The following is a 23,590-nucleotide window of genomic DNA, read 5'->3' as shown; positions in this document are numbered from 1 at the left end:
GCCATGCCTAACAGCTTCTGCTTGCAACCTTCTCAGCAAATTCTTTGCTTTTTTGTGCTTCCCTCTCAACTTGTAAGTTACTTTCATTATCCAAGTTGACACAAAGATAGATTGTGACAATAGTTTGTGGGTGGCTGTCAGAATTGATAGTGGTTTGTGTGGGAAATGCATAGCTAGTTTAAGAGCTGTGGTTAGGATTCCAGAGAGTCAACTTAAAAAAAATCTACCTTAGAGGGAAAGGTCAAGCAAAATGTTTTAATTACGATGCAGTTATAATATATCTCATGCTTGGATGACCTGGGCTTGAAAGGTTGGAAAACTATGCAATATACTCATGACTGACTCATGAGTCAGAATCTTTCAGAGAAGGCAATGAGGTAAAGTGGGAGGCATGAAGTGTGTAGTGACTACTTTGGACAAAGTCATTGACCTCTTTTGACCCAGTATCCTTACCCGTAAAATGATGTGCACTTGGAGACTCCTTTTAGCTCTACTATTAATAATCACCCTATGAGGTATATATTGGAATTACTAGTAGCCATATTTTATGGAGAAGAAATTGAGACTTAGAGAGATTGAGAACATTGTGCAAGGCCACACAGGTAGGAAGTGGAATAGCCTGCAAAGTTATAGCCTGCCAAAATTGACTCCAAATATTGGTTTCCTGACCTTGAGAGCTTCTGTTTACCTTGAAGGCAACCAAAAAATTAAATTTTGTACCATTTTTTATGTGAGGACCATCTTTCAGAGATCTTCAAAGAATTGTTGAAGGCCACCCATTTAGTAAATGGTGGGGCTGGGATGTGAAACCATGACTGTCTGGCTTCAACATCCAAGCTATTACAAGATACAGAAACAACTTAAGTGGCCATTAATAGATGAATGAGCAGAGAAGATGTGGTATATATACACAACAGAATACTATTCAGCCATAAAAAGAATAAAATCTTGCCATTTGTAACAATATGGATGGACCTTGAGGGCTTTATCCTAAGTGAAATAAGTCAGAGAGAGAAAAGAAAATACTGTATGATCTCATTTATATGTGGAATTTAAAAAACAAGACAAAAAGCTAAGCTCATAGATACAGGGAACAGATTGATGGTTGCCAGAGATGGGGGGTAGGCGTGGGAAAAATGGGTGAAGGGAGTCAAAAGATAAAATCTTCCAGTTATAGATAAGTCATGAGGGAAAAACAAGTCCAAGCTCTTTGTCATTATGCTAGATTTCCTCTTATGATTATAGCCAGCATTGTCTTAAAGACATGTAAAGGATAAAGTCAAAAGAGAATTCAGATTTATCCCCAGTAAACTACCTAATTAGGATTATAGGAAGCAGAGTTCAGTGGTCTTAAATTCTGAAATATATCTGGCTAACCAAGGGATAGGTGGGATTCAGGCCTCATTGTAGCACCAGCACAAAGGATAAGTAAAAAGCTCATTTAAAAATTTTTAGCCAGAGTTCTGCCATAGCATGAACATATATGCAAATTCCAAACACCAAGTGTGCACCATATTAGAATTTATTATAATACAAACAAGTCCAAACACAATATATTATCTAATTAAGAAAATATGAACATTTACTATTCTTCTCTGGTAATATTCTATTCCATTCTTTGAACTGGAATAGCCAACATTAGAGTCTTTGATTCACTTCACATAGGCTCATGTTGGACCAGTAGGCTCCAACTGTGCAAAGTAATCTTCCAGTTGCAGAATGTTTGCAAAATGGAAGTTCATACCTTCTCATGGTCTGTCTTTTATGGTTTGTCTTTCATGTTCCTTATTTCTTTCCCCATGAGACAGTTCAGTCCTTGAGCTGTCTGATAAAAAGACACAGCATGTACATGTGTAGCATCACTGCATGTCCAACCAGGGACACAAATCACACAAGAGAAATGCTAGTTAACAGTCTTTCACAAAAACCTAATATAAGGCAATTGCTTAAGTGCCATCAACAGCAGCTCTTTACATGACAGGCTTTAAAATTCAAGGCTCTTTCCAAAACTGGCCTGAAAGAAAAGGTTTAAAAGTTTTTTTTTTCTTAAAAACCTTATCATTATTGTCCATAATTATTACTATAAATAATAATAATAAATTAAAAGTCCATAGATTATCTGAAACAAATTTTAGGACATATGTATTAACCTAACCCAGTGAGCACTCTTATGCATTTTAACCAGAAGATAACAACTCATTGGAATGCCTTCAAGAATCAGACCTCTTTTAAATATTATTTATCAAAATATAAAATATAGCCAGAAGGAAAAAAGATCACAATACAACGTGGTACAACCTCTACTGGTAAGAGAATTAATAAATGAGTGTATGAGAAAAACATTCCAAATGCACACCCAGTTTTTTACTTTTTAAACATCAACAGTTTTTACATGTAATTAAAAATGTGGAGCAGGGAGCATTGAGATTTACGCACATATTTTCCATCTTGCATACATTCTTAAAGAGGAATTGCTTAATCTTTAGAGCTATTGCACTGTGACTCATCCACATATAGCTCAAACTAGCATTTTTGAGCCATGTGTTTAAAAAAAAATTATATATATATATATATATTCAGTGTAGGTAGCCTTTGGTCAATGTTCATTCATAAGGGGGTGTGGTGGAATTGCATCATACACACACTTAATGAACACGACATATTTGGACTACATGTGCTTGGCAAAAAAGAAACTGAAAGAGAAATGCAATTTAAAGGTTGTGGGGGAGTCTGCCCACCATTCCATTTGATGCACATATGCGCTGGGGAGAGTGTGATATGGGACTTACTAACCTGTTTGTCCCTCATACAACTTCTGTGAACCTCTTCTAGTGGGAGCATCTTGCTGCACCAGTGCGATCTTAATGTTCTTGGATACATTAGATTCATACAGTGAAGGGAGGTCTCTAAATGCATGCCAACTTTGTCTTATCCTTGATATAAGAAATCTGTTCTATTGCTGGAGAAGAACTTAGCTGAGTTAGGTTTTATAAGGATTAGAATATGGTCTCCAATACGGTTCCTTCCTCAGGACCTTGCAGAAGTAACTTCGGCTTTGCCAGATTTTTTTCTTTTGCACTGACTTTAGAATCTAATCTTTGGGTAAGATGAGACTCTACTGCAGTCATTTAAAAGGAGTAGGAATTAGAATAATCAGGACTACCATGACCTAAAATTATATTGAATTAGTATTGAGGGCATTGACTAATTGTTTAGGGCTTGTGTTGCACTGGGGCCTTTTCTACCATACTCATTTTATTGCAGATTTCCTTAAAAAGGGTAGACGTGTCTTCCAATTTAGGATTAAAAATGTAGTAAGAATCCAGCCTGAGGAACCAAGTGTTCCAGGAGGACTGTTTGCTTTTTGTTTGCTCACCAAAAACACCATACAATTCCAAAATCATTTTGGGAGATTTCTTCCAGAACACAGATAATTTAAAATACTGGTAATCTGGAAGAGAAATTTTTAAAAAGCTAAATAAGTGGAACTCCAGCATGGTTTCCCTTTTAAAATACATTACTGGATACATATAAGCCTAATATAATCAAACATGTGTGGGCATGTGTGTGTACACACATGAGTGGCAAATCCGAGGGAAGCCCCTATTAATTACATCAGAGAGCTCTTCTTGCCTTGGACAGGCAAGGGGAGAACAGCTAAATAAATTCATATTTTATCATTTTGCAAAGGATCTGAATTAAGTAGCTTCACTGAAAACTGGTACCACCCTTTTGAGCCATATGCATCAAAGGGCACACAAGCAGACAACATGGGCACCTTTCCGTGTGAATTTTATCTGCATTTGTGGCTGAATAGTAATACCAGGTAGACTGTGGGGCAGAGCTAAGAATGTCTCCTTTCACACCTGGAGGGCTACAGTTCCTGACCCTTGAAAATTAAGTCCAGTTTGGAAGTCACTTCAGATAAAACAATTTGGTGAGGGCTTCAGCAAGCAAGGAGGCAGGGTTGTTAACTCTACATGTAAAAGGCTTCTCCAGGAAGCTTAAGTGGCACCGCAATAAGCTATTTTGAGTAAAGGGATCATACACAGCTGACACGGGATGGATTGGAACAATGGCAAGAGTGGGCTTATTTTTTTGTTTTTCTGGGCTCAAGAGATCCTCCTTTCCCCCCACGCACCAGGCAGGGGTCTTTGTTTTGGAGGAGTTAGATAAAATCCATACATAATGACAAATAGAAAGCCTGCATTTTAGACCCAAGTCTGAGGGTCATAGTTATGTTGGTTTGAAGCCTTTCCAAAGAAGCTCTGGCCAGAGTTTGGATGGGATTAATACTTGCTTGTCCCCTTACAGTGTCATCCTGTAACTTAGGGTTCCAGGGCCACTTCAAGACCACAACCTTCTCTAGGACAAAGGGCACCTTGGAAAAATCCCAAATCCCAATGGTCAGCATTATTAGCTGCTGGGGATGGCACAGGGAAGCGATGGTTGACCTCAGCTCTTAGAGGAAGAGTGTGGACTCAGCTACCTGCTATTGTGGCTTGGTGTGTCACATAAATGAGAGGTTCCCAATGACTGGATGGTGCCAAGGCAAAGTCATAGACTATTTCTTTCCTGTGTCCTCTCTGGCCACAGGATGATGACACAACCTCTAAAGACATCTTCAAACTGGTAGAAATTCTGCTGTCAAGTGACATTGTGAAAGTAAATGCACAAATGAAAACAAGATTGATGCTTTTCTTTCTTCTCTTCCATCTTTTCTCATCTACCAGTCTGAGGGTTGCTCAGTCTATGGAGATAGGAAATCAGGTTAGCACTTTTAAGTGGGCTACCCTCCCATCTGGAAATAGATTAGACAGAGGCACTAGGTGCCAAACCTGTGAGGTCATGGGGATACTTTTATAGGTTTTCCATTTTTGTCATACTGGTACACCAGCATCTTGATACAGTGTGAGTTGGCTGGTGAGATCCAGGGGCTACTTGTTATGGAAAAGTTATGGTTGGTGTAGAACTGTACAGGTTGCTTTTGGCACTTGAAGAAGGCCTTGAGCGTGGCGGCTGCCATAGTGCGGAACCTCTTGCTGATGAAGCAGTAGAGGAAGAAGTTGATGGCTGTGTTCAGAAGGGCCAGCATGTTGGCAATGTCGGACATGATGTGCACCAGCCAGCGGTTTTGGATAGGTGCCCCATAGAGGTGGTAGAGAATCATGACGATGCGGGGGGCCCAGAGTGTGGCAAAGATGGAGGTAATGGTGAACAAGATGGCAGTAGTTTTCCCTGTGGAATAGCCACGGAGGCGAAAATTGCTTTTCCTCCTGAGCTTGTACACAATGATTGAGTTCAAGATGAAGAAAATGGAGCAGGGCACCAAGTACACGGTGAAGCAGTGAATCCAGATAAGGACGTGATGCATGGAGGTGCTGATGTAGTCTTCAGTCCAGATGTTGGGCCACCAGTAGTAGGGGATGCTGGTCAGGAAGCAGGTGATGTAAACACTTACAATGACTTTCCGGGTGCGGGCTGGGTAGGAGACCGTGTGGTACTTGAGTGGGTGGCAGACTGCGATATACCGATCAATGGTTAATGGAACAGTAATCCAAATAGAAGTGTGGATGGATGAAAATTCCAGCACTTCTATGATCTTATTGGGCACCTGAGGCATCTGCATGTTCAAGATGAAGTCTTCCAACAGGAAGTCCACAAACACAATGAAAAAGAGGACCAAGATGTCAGCAGCAGCAAGTGCCAAGAGATAGTTGTAGGATGACTTCTGCCTTCTAGCTACCAGCTGAGAGAGAATGATCACTGTCAGGATATTGGCTGTGGAGAGAAGAGAATCTGGTTTATCTCTGAAGTCAGATGACTTCATTGGCTAATATAGGGCCCTAGGCTTATGTTTATGGGTACTTCCATGGAAGCCAAAGGGACCAAACCAGTGTTTTTGAAAGACAGTCTCTACAATAAAAATTATAGCTCATGCAGCCATCTGGATACTATTTTGACAAAATTACATACTCGTAATTTAATATTGTAGGAATAAATAAACTATTCCTCACAATCATTGGAGGTGGTGTTGCCATTATCCTCACTTCAGAAATGAAACTGGGGCCCAGAGGGCTTAAGGAATTCACTTAAAGTCACACAGTTAGTAAGTGCTGGCGACAGGAACCAAGCCTAGATCCCCTAATCCGAAATCCCATGTTCTTTCTTTTGTCCTCATGCATGCAGGAAAATATGGGGTGTTCCCTGCTTCATGTGTTCAGGTAGGAGACTAACCTCTTAAGAACCTTTTTGGAACCTGGATTTTAGGACCTTTCCTTTTTATGTAGGTTTAGTATTGATGGAGTGGAGAAGATCATTACCTTCAGATTAATTTAAAGATAAATTATATTTATTTTTAGAGTAGGTGCCGATGGTCTCTGATTTATGATGGTTCAACTTACGATTTTCTGACTTTACTATGGTGCAAAAGCTATAGGCATTCAGTAGAAATTGTACTTGGGATTTTGAATTTGGATCTTTTCCTGGGTTAGTGATGTGCGGTATGAGACTCTTGTTATGCTGGGCAACAGCAGTAAGTCAGAGCTCCCAGTCAATCACGTGATCATGAGGTCTTAAAACTGACACACTTAACGACCATCTGTACCTGTATAACCATTCTGTTTCTCACTTTCAGTCCAGTATTCAAAAAGCTTTGTGTTAGATGATTTTGCCCAACCATAGGCTAATGTAAATGTTCTAAGAATATTTAAGGTAGGCTAGGCTAAACTATGATGTTCAGTAGATTAGGTGTATTCCATGCATTTTCAATTTTTATGATGGGTTTATCAGGATGTAACGCCATCCTATCACGGAAGAGCTGTAATCTACAATAGGGTACATAATTAGAAATAATAGCAGGGAGAAGTAAATTTCCCTTCTTGTTCTCCAGCCACCCAAATACCCCTCCCTCAGGGCAATCACAGTAATAAATAGTCTATCCTTATATATGTCTTTATAATATATATAGTTTTTGAACAAACAGTAGCAATACATTATTTTTCTTGGTGTGTGATTTGTTTTGAAAATGCATGCATATAATTTCTTCTTCTAAAGTTGTTTTTTTTTTTTTAAAGTAATTTCTGTACCTAACATGGGGCTTGAATGACTTTGAGATCAAGAGTCACATACTCTTCCAACTGAGCCAGCCAGGTGCCCCTTGACATGCATGCATATAATTTCTGATCAGTTAAAAAAAAAGTCTCTCTGAATAAGACACATCTGGAAAGTTGTTAGGGACTCATTCTAAAATGATATTCCAGTGGATAATATCTATAAGTCATTCTGCACATTGAATCTCATTAATTTTCAGTCGACACTATTAATCCTATTTTGAAAACAGGAGTATCAGGGAACTTATGTCTCTTTTCTGAAGTCTGGTGGTAGAGTTGGCATCTGAATCTCTCTTAATCTCATTTTTTAAAATGTTATACAATAGTTCACTTGTAAAATTAGCTTGTAATATACATATCCTGGTGCACTCTTCACTCAGATTAAATAAATGTTAACATTTTAACATATTTGTTTCAGTTCTTAAAAAAAAAGAACTGACACTGTAGATACAATTGAAGTCCTCTTTGAAATTGTCCCAGGCCCATTCTTTTCCTTCCCTCCTTCTTTCTCTGTCTCTAGAGGCAAACCCCATGCTGTAATCTTCAGGGCCACATTTGCATACCCTTACTTTTCTTTAGATTGGACCATCCATTCTATATGCTTCTGTTTCCACTCAACATTATGTTTTAGAGACCATATTGTTGATACATGCAGCTCTCATTCACTCATTTTAATGACATATATATAGGATTCCATTATATAAAATTACTGTAATTTACTTATTCGCATATACGTACAGAGACAAATCTGTACATATATACACATGTCTGTATATATTTCTGTATAATAGGCATGTATAGGCATGTACACACATGTATGTCTACATAATATGTGCATATATACACATATAGACATACGTGTGTGTGTGTGTGTGTGTGTGTGTGTGTGCGCGCGCGCACGCGCGTATAAAACAATGTACATTTAGGGGGACCTGGGTGGCTCAGTTGGTTAAGCCTTCGACTTCGGCTCAGGTCATAATCTCACAGTTCTTGAGTTCAAGCCCTGCATCAGGCTCTGTGCTGACAGCTCAGAGCCTGGAGCCTGCTTCAGATTCTGTGTCTCCCTTGCTCTCTGCCCCTCCCCCACTTGCACTCTGTCGGTCTCTCTCAAAAATAAATAAACATTAAAAAAAATTAAAAAAAAAAGTCCCATTAAAGCAAAGTTTTTTTGCATTTGTAAACACGAAATTTCAAAAGTTTATTCATGCATTCAACAGTGTTTTTGTGCATTGATTATGAGCTATGCCCTGGGAGGAGATGTTGACCAAAATAGACATGGATGGTCTTGCCTTCATGGAGTTTAGAATCTTTTAGGCAAAAAACCAAAAAGTTAACTGAAGAGCCACAGTAGAAAATATGTAACTGGAAGCTGTAAGTGGTATGAGTGATAAAAGATTTACTGAGGAAATGATGTTCAAGCTGAAATTTGGAGAACCAGGAGGAAGTAAATAGGCAAAAAGGGTGAGAGTAGAAAGTGTGTTTCAGGCAAGGAAAACGGCATATGCAAAGGCCCTGAGTTGGCAAAAGCATGAAGAGTTGGGTTTATTAAGGCAAGGAATGCTAATGTTAATTTTCTACTTGCTTTGTATACATTTTTGTTCTCTCTCTTTTTTAAAAATTTTTAATGTTTATTTATTTTTGAGAGAGAGAGAGACAGAGCCTGAGTGGGGAGGGGCAGAGAGAGAGGGAGACACAGAATCTGAAGCAGGCTCCAGGCTCTGAGCCGTCAGCCCAGAGCCAGATGTGGGGCTCGAACTCACAGACTGCAAAATCATGACCTGAGCTGAAGTCAGAGGCTTAACTGACTGAGCCACCCTGGCGTCCCTTCTCTTTTTTTAATAGAATGCACATTTTATTTTATTTTTATTGTAGAGAGAAAGCAAGTTGGGGAGAGGGGCAGAGGGAGAGAGGGAGAGACAGAGAGAGAGAGAGAGAGAGTCTCAAGAAAGCCACATGCTCACTGTGGAGCCCGACAGGGCTCAATCCAATGACCCTGGGATCATGACCACTCTGGAAATCAAGAGTCGTATGCTCAACCGACTGAGCCACCCAAGCACCCACACACTCTTGCTGTATTGTGTTGAAAAATGTTCCAAAATGTTTTATTCATTTAGAAGTCTTTTCAAAAAGTATTTAGCATCTACCTTTTGTGTGCATGGGCCCATGGTAGAAACAAATTGGTATTCAGAGTCTCCACTCAGAAAGTATAGAAAAACCCACAAGTAACTAAGTATTAAAGAGATAAATGAGAGGGGCGCCTGGGTGGCTCAGTTGGTTAGGTGTCTGACTTCGGCTCAGGTCATGATCTCACGGTTTGTGGGTTTGAGCTACACATCGGGCTCTGTGTTGAATGCTTGCTCAGAGCTTGGAGCCTGCTTCAGAGTCTGTGTCTCCTCTCTCTGCCCCTCCTCTGCTCATGCTCTGTCTCATTCTGTCTCTCAAAAATAAATAAAGATAAATTAAAAAAAAAAGATAAATGAGAGAGAACACAGGTGATTTAAGAGGGATTGGTGAACACACATAGAATGATTTGGGGGAAGGTGTGGGTCAAAAGTCTGGCTACTTTGATCTAATCATATACACTCAGGGCTTTATAAATTCAAGCTGTAAAATCAGGTCTGATGGTTATGTATCAAAGAGCATCAGGACTCTGGATTAAGTGTGTGGAGTCTGGGGCTGGGCTGCTGGAGTTTAGCCCTGGCCCTACTGCTTATTGGCTCTTTGCCTTTGGGCAGATTTATTCAATCTCTCTGCATTTCAGTTTCCTTCTTTATAAAATCGGGTTAATAAGAATATCTCCTTGAGAGGGTTGTTTTGAGAATCAAGTGAGATAATTTTTACAAAGTGTTTACAACAGTGCGTGGCATGTGGTTAAGTTTTCAATGAATGTTAGCTATTGACTGAGAGTCCACTCCTTTAGCAAATTTTAGCAGAGCATTTCCTATGTGCCAGGCATTGTATGAGGTGTTGGAGATGCAGGGGTTAACAAAATGCACAAGTTGCTTTATTGTATGGTGAGGAAGACAGACAATAAATAAATATAAAAATGTACAAGAAAATTTCAGACAGCATACTATCCAGAATAAAACCCAGGGATGAGACAAATTGATGGGAGATTATTCTTTAGGTTAGGAAGTGACATTTGAGTTTAATTAAGGGTGAAAAGAAGGTTATCTGCCATGAAAAGACTTGTGGGAAAAGAATTCTAGGCAGTGGGAATGCCAAGTGCAAAGGCCCTGAGGTGGGAATGAATATGGTATTCATGGAACAGAAAGAAGGCCTCTTATCAGTCCTATTATCATCCCCATTTTATAGATGAGGAAACTGAGGATTGGATCTTTAGGTTATTTGCCCAAAGCCACATCCGGAGTAAGTGGGAGAGCCAGAAAGTGACTCTAGTTCTTTCTGACTTTATGGCATATCAAGTTCTGTGTTGTTTATCTTTGATCACAGGAAAGGGTTCTCAGCTGGAGGAAAGTGATTTCCTGTTTCCTGGGTTGCCCCTGATTTAGAACTAAGTGCTGTCATTTCTCTCCCATGTTCCTGCCCCACCTGCCAGCCTATAAGGAAGCAGGAATGGATAAATGCTGGGGTCTCCCCAGGGAAAAAAAAAAAAAACTTACTATATGTTCGGCAGGGAATGACTCTTCACCACTGTCTCTTACTCTCCAGATGAATGCTATTTGCAGTGTGGTGCTAAAAATTCTCCATATCCAAGCTCTTTAAAAAATATTTCAGCCCCATCTAATTAATGCTTTAAGTCAGGCAAGTCATTGAGTCCAAACGAAATTGCTACGTATTCCTATTTGACATTTCCTTAAGTTTCTAGTAATTGTCTCTCTTGAGAAACTAACCCGCAGACACTGAGTCTCCCGTTTCTTTTGTACAGATAGATTTGCCCCCAAGGCAACATCAAGCACACTTAGGAGATCCTTGGGATGAGAGAGCATGTGTGAGCCACAGAAACTTGGAGGGGAATGGAAAGATGCCTGTGTATTGATTTTCTGAAAAAGAAATGAGAAGGTAGAGTTTTCAACTCTTAAGGTTTCACATTTGCTGTAATTACATCAAGAAATCCCTTCATTTCTTTGGTGGCACGTTTTCCCCCAAAGAAAAGGAGTGGTGTTGACAGGGTCTGTGCATATTTATAATGGGTGAAACAAACAAACAAACAAACAAACAAAACAACCAAAGAAACCCAAGTCATCACCGCCTGATATTCTATTTCTCAGGTTTTCTCTCAAACTAACCAGCCCAAGACTCTGTTGTTGTGGAAACCTAAGCAAGCCCCAGTGAACTTCACAATCAAAATGTCAATGCTTCAAAAAAGCAAATCCTTTCTGTCAATGGTGTCACAGGGCAGTTTTAAGCTCCTGGGTAATAGAAAGCCCGTGTTTTGTGATTGCAAAGCTTCTTGGTTATATTCTTGGGGGAATTAATTTCCTGTACTTTGCAGCTTACTATGCTCAAACCTGAGAGGATTTGGGGAGTGGCTGAAAGAACAACATGGGTTTGGCTGTCAGACCCTACCATCGAATGGCCTACTGGTGCAGAGGTAAAGGGTCAAGGTTTTCCAGAGGTATTTTCTGTGTCTGTGAGGAGTATATGGTTCCTGTAGGTTCCTTGGAAGAAGTAGGTGGAACAGAGCATTGACTGGGAGTTTTGAGTTTATCTCTCTCATTTCTGCTGGATTTCTTTTTTTTTTTTTTTTTTTTTCGTCATTGAAAATTAGTTTTTTCAATTACAAAAGTAAAACATATACTTATAAAAACTTAAACATTATATTGACATGTAATTATATTATTATTAGCTCATTTTTATTGAGCATTTACTTGTAAGCATCTTAACAGACCATATATCATTTAATCTTCACAACCACCTATGAGGTTGGAACTATGATTTGAGAGCATTAAGGCTCAAGAGAGGTTAAGAAACTTGTTCGAGGTCACACAGCAAGCAAGTGGTGATCTAGGACATTAAACCAGGCTTTCTGCCTCCCAGTTTATATATTTAACTACTACATTAGACATTGGAATGTGAAAGTCTGTCCAAATCCCATTTTCCAAAGGTATTGTAGTGCCTAGTCTCATAGATAGCCCTTGATGAACCACATGTCTGAATATTCATGCCTTTGGGTAGTCTCCTCCCCTTGAATTGGAGCTGGTCCTGTGATTTACTTTTGAGCAATAGACTATGGGTCTGTACATACAGGGGTGACTTTGTATGTACAGTTAATATGTGGGCCTTCTGAATACTTGGTCTTGGGATGTTCCAGTTTGGAACCCAGCTATGAGAAGCCCAAGTCAGATGGAAAGGTGTGCAGGACTCTGGTTGAAAGCCCCAGGTGATCTCATAGCCGAATCCAACATTAATTGTCAGCCATTTGAGTGTGCCATCTTTGATGTCCAGCTCAGTGGAACCCCAAGTGACAGCAGTTATTATAAATTATAAATGTAATTAGTAATAATTACTGCTACACAAGGAGATCATACAATAAAACTGTTGTGCAAATTGATTTTTTTTGAAATTAGAAATCGTGGATTTTTCCCATGTCAATAATATTCATGAAATATTCACCTATGGCTGAACATTATTTATTTTATCTTATTTTTTGTTTGGCCACTGTAGAACTTCATTAAGCATCTTTTTGTTTATCTGTAGAATAAATTCCCAAAAGTAGAAATGCTGGTTTAAAGGGTAACACAGTTTTTTCCCCTTCTTCCTCCCTCTCTCCCTCTTTCCATATCTCTTTCTTCCTAAAGGCAGCTAAAAAAATTTGGAAAAAGGAAAAGAACTCAAGTTGAAACTACAAAAGGATTTAGATTAGGCACCAAGAAGAACTTTTTGATTATAATGGCTGCTATGTGAACGAGAGCAGGCCAGACACCACAGTTGCTTGGTTCATGGAGGTCTTCAGAAAAGGACAGAGAATTTCTTATCTGGGCTGATTCCTGAGGTTCCCTTCTGCAAATCCTCTTTTTCTGCATCCTAAATTATATTCTTGTGAATTTCACCATCCTTGGTGACTTAAATGCATCTCTCCTCCTTAAAGTTGTCTGTTTTTTGCACTGGAAGAGTTAGGCCTGTTGTCCTACAGAAGTACAAGGACCCCTAACATTGTAAGCAATTTCAATGGTGTTATTTTAGCTGTTCCTGGGAGATGCCCCAAGGATAGATTTTTAGGAGAAGCAATGTTTAAGCCTCCCAGGCAAGAAGTCAGCACTGCCTTTGTTTAGATCAGCTGGGGAGTGGAGATTGAATTGTGTGATGGGCATTGACTCTTGGAGGTTGTCATCTTCCTCACTGTTACCTGTTCCACTCTGGATCTTGGAGGGTAGGGAGGAAGAGGGAATAAAGCATGATGCTGATGACTTGGTGTTCAGTCTTTTTGGCCTCCGTGGATGGTACTAGAAGGTCTTCAGGTGGTTCTGCCCTGAGGGCTCCTAGGAGAGGAGCAGGGAAGGAATTGAGGGTAACAGTCTTGCCATGTGGTTCCAACCGCAGGCACTACTAGCTGGCCAGTGGCCGTCCTGTCTCTTCATTGTTCCTCTTGCTCCAGGGAAGAAGTTTGGGAATGCAAAAGTCTTTCTTGCTTTTGGTTATTAGTGGCACAAAACTGACTGTGGACTAGTGAGGACAGGCAGTGGGTCCCAACCCTCACCCTATGGGAAAGGCAGTCCTTGAGGGATGGCTTCCAGATTCCCAGGAGGGCTCTAAAGAGCCATTTGGGTTTGTTGTTGTTGTTCTTTGCAGGCTTAACCTCACCCAAAATATCCAGGTACATAAGAACCTATCCTAGTTGGAAGAGTTTGTGAAGTGTAGTGTTAATCTCTCTGAGCCTCAGTTCCTACACCTGTGAAATGGGCATCATAATAAACATACCCCCGTTGGTTGTTATAAAGATACATGAAATACCGTGTGTGTAATGCTTAGCATAGTTTTTGGCACATAATGAGCCCTCAGTAAATTTTACCTGTTGTTTCTTTTTACACCTATGTTACCTATTGTTACTTTTTACACCTGGAAAGTGCAGTTCAGCAGACAATTATTGAGCTAGAGGCCAGACACTGTGCTGGGAGCAGAGATGAGTCAGAGAGAGTCTGAGCTCTCCAGGAATCCCAGAGAAGATTCTAGTTTCCCTTAAGCTATAATTCCAGGCACTAATAATCCTGTCACCCTATCCTGAAATTCTTTATTGCCTCTAACTTAATCCCTCTAGCTGCAGTGGTATTCCACTGGCTACTCCTCACTTTGTTTCTCTGCTTGGTGGAGAGGAACGCTGGCTGTTTTCTAGGGCCCTGAAGAGGCATTGTTACACGATGACTCAGTTGTCTCTTGCTTTCTCTGAAATAGCCTTTGTTCTTTTAAAATTTTAGTTTTTATTTTGATAGCTCTTTAATTTTCTTTGTAGCTTTACTATCATGTTCTTCTCTATTTTCTTGTGGAGACCCCTATTTGTCACCGCATTTAGCACTGGAGTGGATTATTTTCAAAGCTAAGGGTAGTATTTCCTCTATTTCTACAGTCTCATGTGAAGGGTGATTGCACAGCCTGAGACAGGATTGGCAAAACACGGTCCATCTTCAGTCTTTTGGTAATGGCTACCATGTTCCCTGTTCTAAAACCATGCCTGAGTTTAGTAGTGCTGTGTTGGGTTAGTGATATTTGCCGTGGTGGAACAAATGCTGTGGATTTGCCCTGGGGGTTTGAGCCCTGGATACAGGATGCAGTCTTCCTGGCTTTTCCTAGAATCTAACAAAGCAGCGGTTTCCATTGTAGACCAGAACTAGTTGAGATCTAGCAAGGCTGACCCTTGCAGATGAATAGTCGGCAAGAGCTAAGATGGTTGCCAGGGTAGTCTGACTCAAGACAATGGGGAAAGTGAATTAGTACCTGGACTGGTCATCACATTCATCTGGGCCAATCATTTGGCCTTCTCTTGACTGCAAAATTCCTTCTGACTTTTTGACCAGGAGCACCGGCTTGGGGTAACCATGACAACTGCTAGGTCTCAAGTTGGCCAATAGACTCAAAAGTTTCCAAATCATACTGCTTGGTACCAAAGTTTATTTTCTTATGACTACTATACATTGAGCACCTACTATGAGCCTGCTGGCTCTGTAGAGATGAGGTGATTTTATGTGATTCACTGATGAATAATTTTACTTTTTTTTTCAATATATGAAATTTATTGTCAAATTGGTTTCCATACAACACCCAGTGCTCATCCCAAAAGGTGCCCTCCTCAGTGAATAATTTTACTTTAAAAGTTATGTGTTTAGTTTAAATGGAATTAGAGGAATGTTATTTTTTCATTTACGGTAGTGATTAAAAACATGCTTATAAAATAAGTTCAGTTTATTAAGAAAATGAGTTGATTTAAAGAAAGATGTAAGGGCATAACAGTGCAAGGAGAATGTAGGCTCTGGTCTCCATTTACAAAGAAGGAAACTGATGAAAGGAGGGTTAGGCACCTGTCCAACATGGCACAGCTGGTAAGTCGAAGAAGTATCTTGAAAGCACTCAGTGGTACCATCCTGGGTCAAGTGATAGATGCAGCTGTGTTTTTATGGCTCCAGGGTTTGTTGCAAACACAGATAGGGGCAGAGCTTGAGCTGTATTTCCAGCAAACATAGAATGTAAGAGTTACCAGAAGGGATAGACTCCTTAAAATGACAGGCATATATTTTGGAGTATAGATGAACTGCACTCAGATCTGTTCCTTTCTAGCTGTCATTCTTGGACAAGTAACACCAGAAGCTTCAGCATCCTTCTCAGTAAAGTAGGAGAACCAGTGACATGTGTTTCCCAGAAGATTGTTGGGGAATCAGAGGAGGTAACATGCATAAAGATCTTGGCACAGAGCCTGGCATGGGCAGAGTGGACAGTAAGTGGCCACGATTAGTTAGTATGCATGAGTGTGATGACTAGTCCTGTGAAGGAGATGATCTGAACTAGGTCAAGGCTTGACATGGAGGAAGAATCACTGGCAAGTCTAGGCAGGGGATTCTCCTGCTGTATTTCTTGAGGATGGGAGAATTGGCTGTAGAAAAGACCTCTGACTCATTATACTCGGTCAATGAAAGTGTCCTTAACACTACTGTCTGAGATACATGTGCAAGTTGTTAATGCAGAGTAAACCCTAAGAGTTCTCATCGTAAGGAAAAAAAAATCCTTTTCTCTCTTTGCTTTCTCTTTTAATTGTAGCTGTTTGAGGTGATGGATGATAAGCTTCTTGTGGCCATAATTTCATAATATATGTAAGCCAAACCATTATGCTCTATACCTTAAACTTATACTGCGATGTAGGTCAATTATATCTCATTAAGATGAGGGAAAAAGTGTGCCTAGGCATCCCAATTTTGTTGGGAGATGCCTCAGGCTTCAATTAGGTTCTGACATAGATCTGTGTGTGCCCGTGGACAAGCCATTTCCCTTCTCAGGGCTTCAGCTTCCAGAGCTGCAAAAATGAGCCAGTTACCAATAAAGCAATAATAATAAAGATAGTATCATAGCTTGCATCTAGTTAGGGTGAGTGGTAGTTTGACAGGTACACAAGACAAGGAAGGACTCTCCAGGGAGAGTGAACTGCCATGTCCCAAGGCAAAGAGGCATGAGACAGAAGACCCATTACCATTTTTTCAGGGCCCCTGGAAGTTATGAGCACTTACTGTGTTTTAGGCCCTAAAACCCATCCCTTCATATACATGAAGCACGTTTCAGATCAAATGTCATCTAATATCATAGTATCTAATATTAAATATCTAACATTTAATCCTTACGAATAAACTAGGCACTCTTTCCATCCCTTTACTGATAAGAAAGACTGAAGGGTTAAGAAGTTGGCTGTTAAGGAATCAAATGCCTCTTCCAGTTCTCCTGTTTATGGATACCTGTTATATTAGAGCTGAGCACATTTAGTAATAACTAATGCATGTATTAATGACAGTTCCCTTTTTAGAACATTTACCCCATGTGGCTCACTTGTTAGAGGTTTTACTTAACATTAAATTGAATCCTCACATGATGTTGGGAGATATGTACTATTAATATCCCCATTATAGGGATGAAAACACTGAGGCTCAGTGGGTTAAGAAACTGGCCCGAACAGACATCAAGTGTGTCCTGGACTTAGGATTCAAAAACAATTTATTAGACTTAGAGTCCATTTGATGCACGTGCTTGTCCAGATGCTTCTGTAATTAGCTCTAGTGAACTGACCATTATATAGAAATAGGCCAGTTTGTTCTTTCTCTTTCTTTCCTTTTTTTTTTTTTTTAAAAATATGTGTATCAGCTGGCACTCTCCATTGCCCTTTCCAATATTGAATGATGCTCCCCACTGGCTAATTCTCCCTCGTATTTGTCCCGGGTGCTCAGTTTCAGCCCACACTGCCCATCCTCTGACTTCCAGCTGGTGACTGCCTTGCACACAGGATGCTCATTTGTTTGTGCTGTTTTGTGGACCCAGGGTGATGGTCAGTAGGTGCCAGGGGACCAACAGGAAGTCAGAGGCTTCCGGTCTCTTCATCTAGAGTTCACTGGGGTGTCAGAGGCTAATTGTGGCTCTGCTCGGGTTGTCACTGTTTGATTAAACATCTTGTGCTAAGCACCATCCATCTGCCTCCCAATGGCTGCCAGGGGTAGGTATTTTTAGCTTCGGGCAAATAGCTTATCAATTGTGCATACAAAACACAGTCAACACAAAGTCAACACAAAAAGCCTTGTTTTCCGTTGCCTGTCTTCTTCAGTGCAGGCAAGGAAAAAGGAAGAATTAAATGAAGTTGGTGCTCACTTATTCATTCAACAAACATTTACTGAGCCCCACCATTACTAGGCCCTTTGCCAGACATGGGTGATGCAGTAATGTGGAAACACACAAGCAGATCAAGTCCACACAGAGCTTACAATGTATGTTGACCAAGTAGAATTCTGTTCTGCTACCTACTAGCTTTGTGGCCTTGGGTAAGTCACGTATTTCTCTGGGCCTTCTTGCACTCAAAAGGCATGTGCTGGACATGTGCTGTGTGCCATTCACAGTGCTGAGGCTGCTGATGAGGGGAGGTAGATCTCTCTGCTAGCAAGACTGGCAAAGAGTTTGCATGACCAAGCAGCAAGAGTGACTCAGGCTGCCCCAGGCATTTTCTCAGGTCTATGGGGAGAGAGCGGCAACAAAGCCCCCCAGTGGGGCCAGGGAACGCTACACAGAGGCATGAAAGAGGAGACCGGGGAGACTGGGCACTCCAACATCCAGGAATGGTATGAGCTAGGGCGGCAGGCCTGTGGGCAGCACAGTCAAGAACTAAGAATCTAATAGATATAAGAGATAAATTAAACAAATAATTCTTCAGCCAGTGACCCATGCTGTCTTTCTAGCCTGAAGGCTTTTCTTCTAAGGGGCTACTTCTTAGGGACAGCTGGTTGCCCTGGAGCTAAGACTGTGTATAAATGGCGACAATTAGCTGGCAACTTTGTACCTCCAGCTGCTTTCCAGTATTAGGTCTGCATCAAGGGTCTCCAACTTAAAAAAAAAAAGAAAAAAGAAAAGCAGTAACATGATGTCAGGAAAAACTTGAACATTCACTAGGTTCCAGAGCACATTGCTACGATTAATCTGTCTACTTATGGTTCCATTGCTATAAACACTACTGGAACTGACCACAACTTTAAAGTCTGCTAGTTTGATGATTCAGGAGGCATTTCGGGGGCTCCCACTGTTATTCCAGAAAGACAAGGGCACAGAGAACAGATTCCAGAGCCAGACTGCTAGGGTTCAAATCTGCCTTTGCCACTTTTTAGCTGTGTCATCCTGGGCAATTTACTTAATAATGTGCCTCAGTTTACTTATCTATAAAAAGAATGATGATTTGGCACCTATCACAGGCTTCTATGAGCATTAAATAAATAAATATAGGGAAGATGCCTAGAACAAGTATGATGCATACTTGTACCATGCATGCTATATAAATTTCACCATCATTACTATTAGAGGGGTTAGAACTCTAGAAGGGCAGGAAGTGTGTCTGTTTTGCTTATTATTACTAATACATTTCCAACCTCTTACACAGTTTCTGACATGCAGTAGCTGCTTAATAAATACTGTTGAATGAATGACTAACTACAAATATAGATTAACACAACATCACAGACACACAGAAGTTCTGGTTAACAATTTTGAGTAGACTGGGAGCTTACCAAGGGTTTACTGCAGAAAGTGAGTCAAGTGATATGATCAAAGGCAACTGGAAATTAATTTAGTGTTCAGTGTGAGAGAGAGATTATCATTCTTCTCTGAAGAGGATTTGTGCCAGAATCTTCCACGTGAATCCAATTTCGTTCAACATAAATTTAGTGATGCCCACCTATGTGCCAAGCCTGGAATAGGCTCTTGGGAGTACAAGACCCATTCCTTGGGCTCAGGGTGCTCAGAACTTACTGAATCAATCATACCAAGGCAGCGTGAGGAGTCATTCCAAACTTGCTGCTCCTGTCAATGGCTCTATGCCAAGGTTTGAAAATTCAAATGGCAACAGGGCCAGGCAGGTAATATCAATATGTGAGGTGGGCATGCAGGGACCTTTAATGAACTGAGTAGTTCATGCCCTCCTTCAAGAGAGCAGCCACTATTTAGTTCTTCCTGGTGGTTTTCCATGAGGGAATGACAGCCAACTGGCCAGGTCTTCCAGTGCTTTAGGAGAGGCTTTCAAACAACACACACACACACACACACACACACACACACACACACACACACAGTGTGGCCTGTGGGCAACTAGTTTGAGACCTCTGCTCGGTAGCCAAAATCCAGGATTTTTGCATGACCAACAAGACACCTCTCACACCATCAGCTCCCTTCTGTAACTCATGCAAATGAACCTTGCTCTTCACTTTATGAGCTTTTGCCTAAATGCACAGCACTCTTTCTTTCCTTCATAGCACTGAATGGGCTATTTCTTCTGCCTAGAATGCCTTCCTTGCCTGTAGCTCTTTGCCTGGTAGATTTTTTATTTTTAAAGCCTTCCCTGATCTCAGTATGCTGAGTCAAGCATCTCATTGGCTAGAGTATTTAACACATTTTTGTAATGATCTTCTTCAAAATCTTTATTACCCATTCACTGAGAGCCCTGGGAGGTGGGGACTGTATCTCTTTTCTCTGAACCTTGAGGGTTTTGCAGGGCAGTCAAAGAGTATGTACTCTATCAACATTTGTAGAATAAGAGTGACGGATGGATGGATGGGTGGATGGATTCCCCATGGCATTCTTTGTGGAACATTTATCTGCTTGCTGTCAATTTTGTGGTATTCCATTACACACATGATAACTTGATCATATCCCTTCCCTCTGTTTTTTTCTGTCTAAACCCAGTCTCTCTAGGTAGCTTCTTAGGAATTTATTTCTCTTACCTCCTATGATGGATGATGGATCTGAGTTCCCCATTTCCTTGCCTGAACATGGCACTTAACTCAGTTTTCTCATCTCTGCAAGGCAGACAATAACATTTTCCCATAGAAGACTGAGCATTTATACCATGCCTTGCATGTAGTCGGTTCTCAAATATTATTCATTTATCCACCGAGTGTGATAGACAGTTTCTTCCATAGAGCACTAACCCTTTCCCTTGTTGAAAGGTGGAGAGGTTAAGGGCACTGATTCTGAAACCAGGCTTCATGGGCTTGGACCCCAAGTTTGCCAGTTCCTTGTTTTGTGATCTTAAGTTTCTTAAAAACTCTGTGCCTTAATGTTCCTTATCTGTAAAAAGAGGATAGTATTACCTGTCTCATAGGGTTCTTGTAGGAACTACATCAAATGCTTAGAAGAATACCTCGTACGTAGTGAGTGCTCAACAGATGTTATTTTTGTTGCTCACAGCCCAACCCAAGAGATTCTGGAGTGAGAAGGATTTTGCATTATCACAGACAACTCAGGCCAGCCTCCCTCCCCTTTCTTCTATCACCGATACTGACTCCCTGCTGTGTTCAGGCACTGTGCCACAGCTGTGGATGTCATAGTAAACCCGAAGAAATGGTTTCTTCCTTCCTGGAGCTTCTAGCCTGGCAGAAGCCAGATACCCAGAAAGAAGCTCCATAACAGCAGATGACAGCATGTTATTGGGAGCACTTGAGAGTGGGTAACCATCTAAACTAGAGGATCATGGAAGGCTTCTGGGAGGAAGTGGCATGTATGTGCAGTGACATGGAGGAGTAAGAACCAGTTGGGTGGGGAGTAAAGTATGCCAATAAGAGAGAACAGAATGTGCAAAGGTCAAGAGACAAGAAAAAGAGAATGGCTGTTGGAGAAGCTGAAAGTTCAGCATAGAATGGAGGTCACAGACCAGAGGCTTGTGGGGTAGATTCCAGGCTGCAGATGTGTCTTTAGGATTTCTGAATCAGTTTGTCATATCTACAAATTGGCGTATTTCATGGCCAATGGAAGATTTGAGCTTCTTTTGAAAATCAGAAGGAGAGGGCACCCTGGGTGACATTTTCATGGGGGCGGGGGTGTTCTCCAGCTGAACCAGTCCCCACCAGACCTCACTCATTTATGTTATCTGCCTGCCCTTGCTGGAAAGAGAGCTGGGAGAGAGGCCTGGTTGGAGAAGTGGTAGAGAAGTAGTAGCACCCGACTCTAATGATTCAGACAGTTTTGCAGTCGTGGTTGAGTTGAATTTGTCCTGAGGAAATGGAGAGTCATTGAAGGGCTTTCAGCCTTAAGGGGTTTTACTAGGTAAGACAGTTGTGGGGTGCCTGGGTGGCTCAGTCGGTTAAGCATCCGACTCTTGGTTTTGGCTCAGGTAATAATTTCACAGTTTCGTGAGTTTGAGCACCACCCTGGGCTCTGTGCTGTGAGCTCACAGCATGGAGCCTGCTTAGGATTCTCTCTCTCCTTCTCTCTCTGCCCTTCCCTCACTTGCACTGTCTCTGTCTTTCTCAAAAGTAAATAAATAAACTTAAAAAAAATTTTTTTAAAAGATGGTTGTTATTTCTGTATCAAACTACAGACATCCAGGTGGGGATGGGGTGGGTGGGTGGGGGAGTAAAGAACAGAAGGTCCTTTATAAACCTCATTGAAACTTCCAGACATGGGTATTGGTATTGTAGCTTCCTCATAGACCTCATAGACCAAATGCTTGAGAAGTAACATCTTCCCATGTGATGTGTCCCCCTTTCCCTGCTTGGGCTAACAGAGGAAAGTTCCACGGGATCTGAATGTTCAAGAACATTGGAAAATTTCCTGATGCACACAGCCCTGCTGCACGCTTTCCAAGGCCGCTGTCCTAATGGACATTCTGTTCCACCACGGGACCTGCATTCTCCCAGTGGATGCCGGGTTGAAGTGGCAGCACCTATGTCAGAGGATGTGGATGGACAGGGAACAGGCCATGCCCAGAAGACAATGTCTAATTACCCTGGGGCCTCGGGAAGCAATTTTCTTTGGCTGGAGAAATTGTTTTGTGCTTCAAGCCCATGCACACAGCCGAATGACATGTAGGTCAAGGAGGCATAATTATATGGAAATGGTTTTATGTTTGGGAACTTCTAAAAACCCACCTCTGCACACTGGTAGGTGCCAGAGAGAGAGTAGCTTCCCCTCTGCCCAAGCTGAGTTCAGCAGGTGAAGGATGCCTTACTTTCTCATGACTTTGGAGGGGTCTGTTTCTTTTCTGGCTTTGGGACACATGCCGGAGTGTCATAGAGAAAAAGAATCGTTGCCTTCTGGTATGCTGGTGATGAGCCTGGGTGCTGGATATAGATCTGACATGTTCTTGCTGTGTGACCTTGGGCAGGTTACCTAACTTCTCTGTGCCTATATTTGCTCATCTGTAAAATGGATCTGATTGTGAGGACTAAGTAAGTTAATGCATAGAAAGTGCTTAGAAGAATATAGGCTGCCTAGTAGACACCACTGGAATTGTGCCCTCTGCTCCTCTCTGCATCCCATCTCACTCATCATCCCTGCTGAGGGGATGTCCCAGCTGAGAGGAACTACTGCACGTGAAGCCCCCCAACAAGCCACATTCTCTCCAGACTTTGACCTTTGCCTATGCAGTTTCCCTTTTCTATAACACTTCCCCCATCCGCTTTGTCTTGGATGACTCTTGTTCTTGACTCTTCATGAGCCAGCTTGTCCAGCCCCCACATTGATACCCCCTATGCTTTGCTGTACCCCTTGCCTGTAACAAAACAAACTGCCTCCCTTTCTCCTCTGAGCAGAAATATCATTTCTAAGAGAGAACAGGGAGAATGTTACTAGGAAAAGCAAGTGGGTTTTTAGAAATGAGAGAAATATAAATAATAATAGCAGTAGCAGTAATGATGATGATGATGATGATGATGATGATGATGATAAATGTGTGCCTTTTTCTGCCACAAGGGAAGTGGTCTTACTAATGAATAATAGCTTCCACTTCACAATCCCTTATTGTATGTTAGAAACTGTGGTGGGTGGTTTGCACTTAGTTACTGCTACTCCCGTCATTT

At 41.3% G+C, this 23,590-nt stretch overlaps 1 protein-coding gene across 1 annotated transcript in view; it reads right to left on the bottom strand.

Moving 5' to 3' along the window:
• Positions 1-2,585: 2,585 nt before the first annotated feature.
• Positions 2,586-23,590, bottom strand: part of GPR139 (G protein-coupled receptor 139) — a 40,105-nt gene continuing 19,100 nt past the window's right edge. The window contains exon 2 of the mRNA XM_060648658.3: positions 2,586-5,781. Coding sequence (XP_060504641.1) covers positions 4,847-5,781 — 935 coding nt within the window. The 3' untranslated portion in view covers positions 2,586-4,846. The remainder of the gene's footprint in view (positions 5,782-23,590) is intronic.

The sequence above is a fragment of the Panthera onca genome, chromosome E3, assembly GCF_046562875.1.
Source record: "Panthera onca isolate mPanOnc1 chromosome E3, mPanOnc1 haplotype 2, whole genome shotgun sequence".
Classification (NCBI taxonomy): Eukaryota; Metazoa; Chordata; class Mammalia; order Carnivora; family Felidae; genus Panthera; species Panthera onca.
The sequence above is the reverse complement of the archived record's forward strand: the minus strand, read 5'-3'. Positions and strand labels throughout refer to the sequence as shown.